The sequence below is a fragment of the Sebastes fasciatus genome, chromosome 9 (assembly GCF_043250625.1).
Source record: "Sebastes fasciatus isolate fSebFas1 chromosome 9, fSebFas1.pri, whole genome shotgun sequence".
In the NCBI taxonomy this organism is placed as follows: domain Eukaryota; kingdom Metazoa; phylum Chordata; class Actinopteri; order Perciformes; family Sebastidae; genus Sebastes; species Sebastes fasciatus.
Window position 1 is genome coordinate 36,090,869 of NC_133803.1, and position 14,173 is coordinate 36,105,041.

General features: G+C 46.9%; 1 protein-coding gene across 3 annotated transcripts in view; it reads right to left on the reverse strand.

Moving 5' to 3' along the window:
• The window catches only part of LOC141774642 (pantothenate kinase 1-like), a 189,524-nt gene extending 175,477 nt beyond the window's left edge, over positions 1–14,047 (reverse strand). For 2 of the 3 annotated variants that reach the window (XM_074647464.1, XM_074647463.1), the window contains exons 1-3: positions 13,377–14,047; positions 4,089–4,235; positions 296–501 (exon numbers count right to left, since the gene is read on the reverse strand). In XM_074647464.1, coding sequence (XP_074503565.1) covers positions 296–501; positions 4,089–4,235; positions 13,377–13,614 — 591 coding nt within the window. In that variant the 5' untranslated portion in view covers positions 13,615–14,047. Of the gene's footprint in view, positions 1–295; positions 502–4,088; positions 4,236–9,696; positions 10,218–13,376 lie in introns of those variants that run through there. The other variant, XM_074647465.1, reaches the window with a different exon arrangement.
• Between the last annotated feature and the right edge of the window lie 126 nt (positions 14,048–14,173).

Here is a 14,173-nt window from a genome sequence, read left to right on the forward strand (position 1 = left end):
TGTGTGGACAGTTTATTTGTCGGTGAATAAATGCTATGAAACTACAACTCCCCCGCTCCGCTCAAGCGAGCCGAAGAGACCGGAGCCGACTTCCTGTATCCTGCATCTCCGGCTCCGCCTCTTAAGGTGGGCTGTTAAGGTGGAACAGCTTTTCTCCTTAAAGAGACGAGCCGCTCAGCTTTTTTAATTCATTATTAACATTTCTTTTAACCGATAGAGTTAAATGGTTTAAAATGCTTAATGTGGGTTAACGGTTAATTCTGGACATCCCTAAGTCAGACGTCTTTGAACTCACCGTTCTGAACTCGTTCTCGAACTTGTAGGCTCCTCCTCCGGTGGCGCAGAGTGTCGTGTGCAGGCTGGAGAAGTTCTTGTCTCGCCCCATCTGGATGAAGCGGGGCATGGCCTGCGTCGGGAAGCGGATGAAGTGGAGGTTCCCCGTCCGGCCGCACATGGTCAGGTTCCTCAGCTCCAGGTGGACGTCACGCACACCTGTTTTACCTGAGACAGGGACACACCATTAAACTATATACTGTGTACAGCAGCAGTTCTTCTTACACCACGTACAACCTCAGAAACGTCTGACTCTCCTCGTACTCTGTCAGACGGAACCTCGGTTTCATCACTACATTCATTTAGAGAAAACATGCAGCATATATTCTACTGAACATCACTCCACTTCTTATCAACCTCCACACAGCAGATCAACAAGATTACACTATATGAACCGTACAGGACTGTTTCAGGTAGTGATGTTTACTTTAGCTTTAGTTAAACTGAACTAGATCAGTCTGATTATATAACCTGAGTTAAACTGAACTAGATCAGTCTGATTATATAACCTGAGTTAAACTGAACTAGATCAGTCTGATTATATAACCTGAGTTAAACTGAACTAGATCAGTCTGATTATATAACCTGAGTTAAACTGAACTAGATCAGTCTGATTATATAACCTGAGTTAAACTGTTAACTATATCAGTCTGATTATATAACCTGAGTTAAACTGTGAACTATATCAGTCTGATTATATAACCTGAGTTAAACTGTGAACTATATCAGTCTGATTATATAACCTGAGTTAAACTGTGAACTAGATCAGTCTGATTATATAACCTGAGTTAAACTGAACTAGATCAGTCTGATTATATAACCCGAGTTAAACTGAACTAGATCAGTCTGATTATATAACCCGAGTTAAACTGAACTAGATCAGTCTGATTATATAACCTGAGTTAAACTGAACTAGATCAGTCTGATTATATAACCTGAGTTAAACTGAACTAGATCAGTCTGGTTATATAACCTGAGTTAAACTGAACTAGATCAGTCTGATTATATAACCTGAGTTAAACTGAACTAGATCAGTCTGATTATATAACCTAAGTTAAACTGAACTAGATCAGTCTGATTATATAACCTGAGTTAAACTGTGAACTAGATCAGTCTGATTATATAACCTGAGTTAAACTGAACTAGATCAGTCTGATTATATAACCTGAGTTAAACTGTGAACTATATCAGTCTGATTATATAACCTGAGTTAAACTGTGAACTAGATCAGTCTGATTATATAACCTGAGTTAAACTGAACTAGATCAGTCTGATTATATAACCTGAGTTAAACTGAACTAGATCAGTCTGATTATATAACCTGAGTTAAACTGAACTAGATCAGTCTGATTATATAACCTGAGTTAAACTGAACTAGATCAGTCTGATTATATAACCTGAGTTAAACTGAACTAGATCAGTCTGATTATATAACCTGAGTTAAACTGAACTAGATCAGTCTGATTATATAACCTGAGTTAAACTGTGAACTAGATCAGTCTGATTATATAACCTGAGTTAAACTGTGAACTATATCAGTCTGATTATATAACCCGAGTTAAACTGAACTAGATCAGTCTGATTATATAACCTGAGTTAAACTGAACTAGATCAGTCTGATTATATAACCTGAGTTAAACTGTGAACTATATCAGTCTGATTATATAACCTGAGTTAAACTGAACTAGATCAGTCTGATTATATAACCCGAGTTAAACTGAACTAGATCAGTCTGATTATATAACCTGAGTTAAACTGAACTAGATCAGTCTGATTATATAACCCGAGTTAAACTGAACTAGATCAGTCTGGTTATATAACCCGAGTTAAACTGAACTAGATCAGTCTGATTATATAACCCGAGTTAAACTGAACTAGATCAGTCTGATTATATAACCTGAGTTAAACTGAACTAGATCAGTCTGGTTATATAACCTGAGTTAAACTGTGAACTATATCAGTCTGATTATATAACCCGAGTTAAACTGAACTAGATCAGTCTGATTATATAACCTGAGTTAAACTGTGAACTAGATCAGTCTGATTATATAACCTGAGTTAAACTGAACTAGATCAGTCTGATTATATAACCTGAGTTAAACTGTGAACTATATCAGTCTGATTATATAACCTGAGTTAAACTGTGAACTAGATCAGTCTGATTATATAACCTGAGTTAAACTGAACTAGATCAGTCTGATTATATAACCTGAGTTAAACTGTGAACTAGATCAGTCTGATTATATAACCTGAGTTAAACTGAACTAGATCAGTCTGATTATATAACATGAGTTAAACTGAACTAGATCAGTCTGATTATATAACCTGAGTTAAACTGTGAACTAGATCAGTCTGATTATATAACCTGAGTTAAACTGTTAACTATATCAGTCTGATTATATAACCTGAGTTAAACTGTTAACTATATCAGTCTGATTATATAACCTGAGTTAAACTGAACTAGATCAGTCTGATTATATAACCTGAGTTAAACTGTGAACTAGATCAGTCTGATTATATAACCTGAGTTAAACTGAACTAGATCAGTCTGATTATATAACCTGAGTTAAACTGAACTAGATCAGTCTGATTATATAACCTGAGTTAAACTGTGAACTAGATCAGTCTGATTATATAACCTGAGTTAAACTGAACTAGATCAGTCTGATTATATAACCTGAGTTAAACTGTGAACTAGATCAGTCTGATTATATAACCTGAGTTAAACTGAACTAGATCAGTCTGATTATATAACCTGAGTTAAACTGTGAACTAGATCAGTCTGATTATATAACCTGAGTTAAACTGAACTAGATCAGTCTGATTATATAACCTGAGTTAAACTGAACTAGATCAGTCTGATTATATAACCTGAGTTAAACTGTGAACTAGATCAGTCTGATTATATAACCTGAGTTAAACTGAACTAGATCAGTCTGATTATATAACCTGAGTTAAACTGTGAACTAGATCAGTCTGATTATATAACCTGAGTTAAACTGTTAACTATATCAGTCTGATTATATAACCTGAGTTAAACTGAACTAGATCAGTCAGATTATATAACCTGAGTTAAACTGTGAACTAGATCAGTCTGATTATATAACCTGAGTTAAACTGAACTAGATCAGTCTGATTATATAACATGAGTTAAACTGAACTAGATCAGTCTGATTATATAACCTGAGTTAAACTGTGAACTAGATCAGTCTGATTATATAACCTGAGTTAAACTGTTAACTATATCAGTCTGATTATATAACCTGAGTTAAACTGAACTAGATCAGTCAGATTATATAACCTGAGTTAAACTGTGAACTAGATCAGTCTGATTATATAACCTGAGTTAAACTGTGAACTATATCAGTCTGATTATATAACCTGAGTTAAACTGTGAACTATATCAGTCTGATTATATAACCTGAGTTAAACTGAACTAGATCAGTCTGATTATATAACCTGAGTTAAACTGAACTAGATCAGTCTGATTATATAACCTGAGTTAAACTGAACTAGATCAGTCTGATTATATAACCTGAGTTAAACTGAACTAGATCAGTCTGATTATATAACCTGAGTTAAACTGTGAACTATGTTTCTGTCAGGTGTCCTCAACTGACTCCTCTGGTTCAGATACACCTCAGTCATCAGATGCAGGTATGTGGGTGTGTTACAGGTGTGTTACTGTGTGTGTGTGTGTGTGTGTGTGTGTGTGTGTGTGTGTGTGTGTGTGTGTGTGCACATGCTGTACATACCATAAGCCACGTTAGAGGTGAGGTAGCGGCGGATGGACTTGAGGTTTTCAACTTCTTCCTGTTCTTCCTCTGCAGTGATATCGACGGGCTCAAAGTACACCAACTTCACCAGAGTACCACCGATATCCATACCGAACCAGGGGAAGGCTGGGGGGGAGGAGAACCATGAGACTGTTATTAACCTCCATAGAGAGGAGAACCATGAGACTGTTATTAACCTCCATAGAGAGGAGAACCATGAGACTGTTATTGACCTCCATACTGAACCAGGTGAAGGCGGGGGGGAGGAGAACCATGAGACTGTTATTGACCTCCAAAGAGAGGAGAACCATGAGAGTGTTATTAACCTCCATAGAGAGGAGAACCATGAGACTGTTATTGACCTCCATACTGAACCAGGTGAAGGCGGGGGGGAGGAGAACCATGAGACTGTTATTGACCTCCAAAGAGAGGAGAACCATGAGACTGTTATTAACCTCCATAGAGAGGAGAACCATGAGACTGTTATTAACCTCCATAGAGAGGAGAACCATGAGACTGGGGTTACAGTGGACTCCCTTCACACAATTGGAAGACCTCGATTTTGCAGATGACTTGGCACTGATCTCAGGAACACACACACAAATGCAACAGAAGACAAACAAATTACATGAACACAGCAAACAGCTAGGCCTCATGATCAACATTGGAAAGACCAAGGTCATGAGGATCAACACTAAATCCCACCAAGGAATAAATATCAAGGAGCAACCCCTAGAAAATGTGGCAGAGTTTGTCTACCTGGGAAGCAACATCAGCACAGACGGAGGAGCAGATAAGGATGTGGAGCTACGCATCAGCAAAGCAAGACATGCCTTCAGAACACTCCGACCTGTATGGCTCTCTTCCCAGCTCTCCAAAAACACAAAAATCCGAATTTTCAACTCAAATGTAAAATCTGTCCTTCTCTATGGCTGTGAAACCTGGAAAACCACAAACACAATCACCAACAAACTGCAAGTGTTCATCAACAACTGCCTCCGATACATACTGAGGATATGGTGGCCCAGAAAAATTACAAATACAGACCTGTGGAAACAAACAAACCAGGAGCAAATCAACAAAGAAATCAAAAGGAGAAAGTGGAGATGGATCGGGCATACACTCAGAAAACAAGAAACAAACATAACAAGACAATCTCTGGACTACAACCCACAAGGAAAGAGGAAGCCAGGGAGACCAAAAAACAACTGGAGACGGTCTATGCTTGACGAGTTAAACAAGATCGGGACCTCCTGGCAAGAAGCAAAGACCACTGCACAGAAGAGAGTGAGGTGGAGATCCATGGTGGACGCCCTATGCTCCCAAGGGGGCCAAGAGGACTAAGAAGAAGAAGAGAGGAGAACCATGAGACTGTTATTAACCTCCATACTGAACCAGGGGAAGGCGGGGGGGAGGAGAACCATGAGACTGTTATTGACCTCCAAAGAGAGGAGAACCATGAGTGTTATTAACCTCCAAAGAGAGGAGAACCATGAGACTGTTATTAACCTCCATAGAGAGGAGAACCATGAGTGTTATTAACCTCCAAAGAGAGGAGAACCATGAGACTGTTATTAACCTCCATAGAGAGGAGAACCATGAGACTGTTATTAACCTCCATAGAGAGGAGAACCATGAGACTGTTATTGACCTCCATACTGAACCAGGTGAAGGCGGGGGGGAGGAGAACCATGAGACTGTTATTAACCTCCATAGAGAGGAGAACCATGAGACTGTTATTAACCTCCATAGAGAGGAGAACCATGAGACTGTTATTGACCTCCATACTGAACCAGGTGAAGGCGGGGGGGAGGAGAACCATGAGACTGTTATTAACCTCCATAGAGAGGAGAACCATGAGACTGTTATTAACCTCCATAGAGAGGAGAACCATGAGACTGTTATTAACCTCCATAGAGAGGAGAACCATGAGACTGTTATTAACCTCCATAGAGAGAAGAACCATGAGACTATTACATAACAACATTAACACATCAACCCTCAACGGAGACTCTCAACAACGGTTGAACATGAACAGGAGAATAAAACCGATTCAATGATATAAAATCATCTAACATACGTTTGTTTAGATTTAATGAGAGCAGATGATTTTAGGATGATTTCAAAAGCTGAACTACAAATAAATCCATCTGCTGAAGGTGAAATCAGTTCAGACAGAGATCTCATAACTGATCTGTATTTAAGGTCATGTATAGAACCTATTTATGTAAATCTAAAGCTGTTAAAGCAGCTGAACTCGTACCTGACTCTGTCGGTTCATTAAGTCCATTAAAAAGTGAGTGACAGCGATCACAGTGATACACCATCACTACTGTCTCCACCCGGTTATTCATTATTCATAACATGCGGTTGATTTACAGTCTAATAATAATAATAATGTTTATAATAAGTTGAGCTCCTTTTTATTTATATTCACACAAAAGAACATAACTATAAACATCAGAAGTATTAAAGTTCTGCATAAACTCCTGTGGGTCCTGATGATTTATTAATAAATCAGAGATATTGATAAAGTCAAACCAAAGCTCCCCAACACCAACATCCCCCTCACGTCCTGCTGGACTGCTGTAATTCACTATTAGTTCACTATTAACAGAGAACACTGGAGGTAGGGTTCACACCACTCTGGTCCTCACTATTAGTTCACTATTAACAGAGAACACTGGAGGTAGGGTTCACACCACTCTGGTGAGCAGAGTTGAACCACTGGTGCAGAGAGGAGGAGACAGGCTGGTCTGGACGGTTCGTTAGTTAGTTGGTAGAAGAAAACCGAGTTCAGCAGCACAACCGGCTAAAAAAAATAAAAAAAACACCACCGCAGCTCAACAAGAGCCACGGTCGCCATGGAAACAGACATCCCCCCTCCTCCATCATCTCTTTCTCTCAGCCTCTACGGCGTTCTCATACACACCATCTTTCTTTCTCTCATTCTCTCTCCCTTTCTCTCCCCGTCTCCTCTGCTCATCTTCTTGTCTCTCCATCGCTCTGATTCAGTTAAAGACAGATTTACTGGATGAAGAGAAGCTGCTGGACGTCTGATACAGTCTGATCTTAGAGCTGCATCAGCCTTTACACATCTATTTTTATGTATATATTTATTATTATAAATCAATGAACAACACTGATCAATAACAGATATTGATCAGAAACCCTCACAGGTACTGCATTTAGCATAAAACAATATGCTCCAATCATAACATGTCAAACTGCAGCCCAACAGGCAACAACAGCTGTCAGTGTGTCAGTGTGCTGACTTGACTGTGATTTGAACCAAACTGCATGTGATGATCATGAAGTGGGCATGTCTGTAAAGGGGAGACTCGTGGGTACCCATAGAACCCATTTACATTCACACATCTGGAGGTCAGAGGTCAAGGGACCGTTATTGATTCATCAGATTCTCTAGTTTCAGATGATACCAGTAGTAGTAGTAGTGGTACTAGTAGTAGTAGTAGTAGTAGTAGTACTAGTAGTAGTAGTAGTAGTACCATGGTTGGTACCGATGTATTCATCAGGTTTTGTAGTTTCAATGATACCAGGATCTTTAGAACTGAGCCTGTTATGACCTGTATCTTCTTACACCCTCAGTAAACTGTCTCCTCTATATATACAGTATATATATATATATATATATATATATATATATACAGTATATATTTCCTCTATATAACCACTCCCAGGTTCCGTACCTCGGTACATCAAACAGGAGGATCTTCTATTGTGTTGCTGTTATTGATTCACTTCTCTGTCTGGCAGTTTATCAATCATGTGGTTGATCCGGTTCACTGAGGCTGAGACAACGAGGTTACTGAGGGTCAACTCAGTTGACTTGTGTTACGCCGGTCGCAAGCGTATATACCGCATATATATATATATATATATATATATAGCGCCAGAAACAGGTTGAGATAATGAACAAACGGCACAGTGAACCAGGAAAGCCGCTGAGAGGAAGGAAGAAACGAACCGTCTGTTTTGGTTTTTGGCCTGATGGCTGCAAAGCGGGAGCAGCAGTGTTACCGTTGGTAACGTTTTCACCAGCACAGCAACAAAACAACACTAAAGTATACAAAACTCATTTTCCCTCCCGTTGATGTTTAAATATAGTTTCATATCGGCAGTTGGCGTTTATAAATGCCGTTGCAAGCGGCAGTCTGCGTTTGTGAAAGCCGTTCCATCCGCCTCTTTACATGTGTGCCATGAACAGTTTCATAATGAACCGAAAATACTTTGACACTTCTCAGTGGGCCGGCTGGTCGGTCCTCACCGGGCGCATTTCCTCCGCGACAGTCCGCACACTGCTCTAGTTCCGCTCGGTAAGGCCCGGGGCCGGAGGGGGGAGGCGGGGGGGAGTGGCTCGTGGCTCCGCGGGGCTGTTGAGTGAGCCAGCTGGAGGAATCACCTCCACCCTGAAACACTGAATCAGCTTCAGCTGGAGGAATCACCTCCACCCTGAAACACTGAATCAGCTTCAGCTGGAGGAATCACCTCCACCCTGAAACACTGAATCAGTTCCAGCTGGAGGAATCACCTCCACCCTGAAACACTGAATCAGTTCCAGCTGGAGGAATCACCTCCACCCTGAAACACTGAATCAGTTCCAGCTGGAGGAATCACCTCCACCCTGAAACACTGAATCAGTTCCAGCTGGAGGAATCACCTCCACCCTGAAACACTGAATCAGTTCCAGCTGGAGGAATCACCTCCACCCTGAAACACTGAATCAGTTCCAGCTGGAGGAATCACCTCCACCCTGACTGACTGAAACTCTGTTCATGATCCATCGGACACACCTGGTAGTAGAACATTGACTCGACCTGTATACTTTATGGGAGTTATTCTGTTACTACATTAACACACTGAGGCTGTAACCGGCTGTAACCGGCTGTAACCGGGTCAACACCGCCCTGTATTAAAGCTTCTTCTCTTTAAAATGAACAAGTCATCGCCACCTGATTTTACCAAGAAACATCCAGCGTTTGACCTCACTGCAGGTCCTGATTAGGATTTCTAGGACTTCTCTCTGATGTTTCTATCAGCACGGTGTCTCAACCTGACCCCACAAAGACCAGCTAGTATCAGCAGAGCCAAGACTCATAACATTACCATTACCTTGGTCCGTGTGTCAAGACGGGTCGGGTGGGTTGCCGACATCGCCGCACACGTGTCATCGCCGTGTCATCATGTCATCAAGTCATCAAGTCATCAAGTCATCAAGTCATCATGTCATCAAGTCATCATGTCATCAAGTCATCAAGTCATCATGTCATCAAGTCATCAAGTCATCATGTCATCAAGTCATCAAGTCATCATGTCATCAAGTCATCAAGTCATCATGTCATCAAGTCATCATGTCATCAAGTCATCAAGTCATCAAGTCATCAGCAGCATATTCTGGTATTTCAGAGTCTGACTGAAACATTCAGTTCAGGAAAATAAGAGAGTGTAATGATTTGTTTTAAAGTGACACTTCACCTCAACTAAAGAGAATATCAAGTTATTAAATATTAAATATAGTTTAATATGGAGGCCTGCTCAGTACAATTAAACACAAACTCACACTTACCAGGTTTCCTTTCATTTATCAGCTTCATAGTGAGGCAGAACAGCAGCAGGTGGACAGAACAAACACTAAAGTAAAGTACAGTAAAGTAAAGTACAGTGCAGTAAAGTACAGTACAGTAAAGTAAAGTACAGTGCAGAAAAGTAAAGTACAGTGCAGTAAAGTAAAGTACAGTAAAGTAAAGTACAGTACAGTAAAGTAAAGTACAGTGCAGTAAAGTGAGCAGCTGTGTGCTGCAGCTCAGCGGTTCTCCGTTAGTGGAGGATATCTAACTTCCCACTGAAGGAGAAGAGTGAGAGTGTTCCTGGTTGATCTTCAGCCTCCTCATCATCACTGAGGGGGCGGGGCCTGCCTGCCTGCCTCCAGACAGGAGGAGGCTGCTGATTGGCTGAGCCAAGCCAGGCCCACTTATCAGGAGCTTTTCCACCACCAGGGAACCGACCAATCACAGCGCAGCAATGCAACCTGCTGGTCCATAACAACGGAAGGGGGTCTGGAGGGTCTGGGGGGGTCCCTGCTGGTCTCCCTGCTGGTCTACCTGCTGGTCTAACTGGTCTACCTGCTGGTCTACCTGATGAGAGCAGGTCAGCCAGAGACACGGACCACCTGATGTGGTCAACATGAGACCTGAAGGACAATGTTGAACATGAACGGATGGTCTCATTACAACACCAACCCGGACTGACGGGTACCAGACCCGGACTGACGGGTACCAGACCCGGACTGACGGGTTCTAGACCCGGACTGACGGGTACCAGACCCGGACTGACGGGTACCAGACCCGGACTGACGGGTTCTAGACCCGGACTGACGGGTTCTAGACCCGGACTGACGGGTACCAGACCCGGACTGACGGGTACCAGACCCGGACTGACGGGTACCAGACCCGGACTGACCCTAACCAGACCCGGACTGACGGGTACCAGACCCGGACTGACGGGTTCTAGACCCGGACTGACGGGTACCAGACCCGGACTGACGGGTTCTAGCCCGGACTGACGGGTACCAGACCCGGACTGACGGGTTCTAGACCCGGACTGACGGGTTCTAGACCCGGACTGACGGGTACCAGACCCGGACTGACGGGTTCTAGACCCGGACTGACGGGTTCTAGACCCGGACTGACGGGTCTAGACCCGGACTGACGGGTACCAGACCCGGACTGACGGGTACCAGACCCGGACTGACGGGTACCAGACCCGGACTGACGGGTTCTAGACCCGGACTGACGGGTACCAGACCCGGACTGACGGGTTCTAGACCCGGACTGACGGGTTCTAGACCCGGGCTGACGGGTACCAGACCCGGACTGACGGGTTCTAGACCCGGACTGACGGGTACCAGACCCGGGCTGACGGGTACCAGACCCGGACTGACGGGTACCAGACCCGGGCTGATGGGTACCAGACCCGGGCTGACGGGTTCTAGACCCGGGCTGACGGGTTCTAGACCCGGGCTGACGGGTACCAAACCGGACTGACGGGTTGACGGGTTGACGGGTTCTAGACCCGGGCTGACGGGTTCTAGACCCGGGCTGACGGGTACCAAACCGGACTGACGGGTTGACGGGTACCAACCCGGGCTGACGGGTTCTAGACCCGGGCTGACGGGTTCTAGACCCGGACTGACGGGTACCAACCCGGACTGACGGGTTCTAGACCCGGACTGACGGGTTCTAGACCCAGACTGACGGGTACCAGACCCGGACTGACGGGTTCTAGACCCGGACTGACGGGTACCAGACCCGGACTGACGGGTTCTAGACCCGGACTGACGGGTACCAGACCCGGACTGACGGGTTCTAGACCCGGACTGACGGGTTCTAGACCCGGACTGACGGGTTCTAGACCCGGACTGACGGGTACCAGACCCGGACTGACGGGTTCTAGACCCGGACTGACGGGTACCAGACCCGGACTGACGGGTTCTAGACCCGGACTGACGGGTTCTAGACCCGGGCTGACGGGTACCAGACCCGGACTGACGGGTTCTAGACCCGGACTGACGGGTTCTAGACCCGGACTGACGGGTACCAGACCCGGGCTGACGGGTACCAGACCCGGGCTGACGGGTACCAGACCCGGACTGACGGGTACCAGACCCGGGCTGACGGGTACCAGACCCGGGCTGACGGGTTCTAGACCCGGGCTGACGGGTACCAAACCGGACTGACGGGTTGACGGGTACCAACCCGGGCTGACGGGTTCTAGACCCGGGCTGACGGGTTCTAGACCCGGGCTGACGGGTACCAAACCGGACTGACGGGTTGACGGGTACCAACCCGGGCTGACGGGTTCTAGACCCGGACTGACGGGTTCTAGACCCGGACTGACGAGTACCAACCCGGACTGACGGGTTCTAGACCCGGACTGACGGGTTCTAGACCCGGACTGACGGGTACCAGACCCGGACTGACGGGTTCTAGACCCGGACTGACGGGTACCAGACCCGGACTGACGGGTTCTAGACCCGGACTGACGGGTACCAGACCCGGGCTGACGGGTACCAGACCCGGACTGACGGGTACCAGACCCGGACTGACGGGTTCTAGACCCGGACTGACGGGTACCAGACCCGGGCTGACGGGTACCAGACCCGGACTGACGGGTACCAGACCCGGGCTGACGGGTTCTAGACCCGGGCTGACGGGTTCTAGACCCGGGCTGACGGGTACCAAACCGGACTGACGGGTTCTAGACCCGGACTGACGGGTACCAGACCCGGGCTGACGGGTACCAGACCCGGGCTGACGGGTACCAGACCCGGGCTGACGGGTTCTAGACCCGGGCTGACGGGTACCAAACCGGACTGACGGGTTGACGGGTACCAACCCGGGCTGACGGGTTCTAGACCCGGACTGACGGGTTCTAGACCCGGGCTGACGGGTACCAAACCGGACTGACGGGTTGACGGGTACCAACCCGGGCTGACGGGTTCTAGACCCGGGCTGACGGGTTCTAGACCCGGACTGACGGGTACCAACCCGGACTGACGGGTTCTAGACCCGGACTGACGGGTTCTAGACCCGGACTGACGGGTACCAACCCGGACTGACGGGTTCTAGACCCGGACTGACGGGTTCTAGACCCGGACTGACGGGTTCTAGACCCGGACTGACGGGTTCTAGACCCGGACTGACGGGTACCAGACCCGGACTGACGGGTTCTAGACCCGGACTGACGGGTACCAGACCCGGACTGACGGGTTCTAGACCCGGACTGACGGGTACCAGACCCGGGCTGACGGGTACCAGACCCGGACTGACGGGTACGAGACCCGGACTGACGGGTACCAGACCCGGGCTGACGGGTACCAGACCCGGACTGACGGGTACCAGACCCGGGCTGACGGGTTCTAGACCCGGGCTGACGGGTACCAAACCGGACTGACGGGTTGACGGGTACCAACCCGGGCTGACGGGTTCTAGACCCGGGCTGACGGGTATAGACCCGCGCTGATGGGTACCGGACCCAGGCTGACAGGTACTGGACCCGGGCTGACGGGTACCGGACCCGGGATGATGGGTACTGGACCCGGACTGACGGGTACCAACCCGGGCTGACGGGTACCGGACCCGGGCTGACGGGTATATACCCGGTTCAGGTTCACAGATGTCCCCCCCATCAGTAATAATCATCAGTTTAACGGTACTCCCCCCCCCCCCGGCCCGGTATCAGACTCACGGGGTCGGTTCCGGTGTCGCAGGGACTCGGTCCTCCTCCTCAGCCGGCTCCTCTTGGCCGGGGATCCGGTACAGTCCGGGTCCTCCCGGTGGAGCAGGTGATGAGAGCTCTCCGGTCCGGAGCTCGAGCTGCAGCTCCCGTTACCGGTGAACCCTCTCTGGCTTGGTCCGCTGCTGCTGGTTCCGTGAAACGGTCCCGACGCTCCTTTCTGGTCCACCATCGACTTGGCTTTATCCATGACAGCAGCTAGCCTAGCCTAGCCTAGCTTAGCCTAGCTTAGCCTAGCCTAGCTTAGCTTAGCCTAGCCTATCCTAGTTTAGCCTAGCCTAGCCTAGCCTAGCCTAGTTTAGCCTAGCCTAGCCAAGCCTAGCATCTACTAACCGGCTGCTGTAGCTGGTTGTAGCTGCTGCTAGCTGCTGCTAGCTGCTGTTAGCTCGGCTGTCTGTAGCTCGGCTGTCTGTAGCTCGTCTGTAGCTCGTCTGTAGCAGAGCCCGTCAGTCTGAGTTCTTCTCTCTTCAGTGTTGACCCGCTGATGTTAAACTCATCTGCTGTAATGGATTATGATATAAACACAGATTCCTCTCTGAGGTCACTGACGGTCATTTACCCCCAAAGACTCTGAGCAGACTGAGGCTGAGCAGCAGAGAGGTGGTGTGTGTGCGTGTGTGTGTGCGCTCCTCCAGAACCGGTTCACCTGCTCAGACCGGTTCCCTGGTCTCAACCCTCAAACACACTCTCACTCTAACGGTTATAACCATAGACATACAGCATATACACGGTTATAACCATAGACGTAC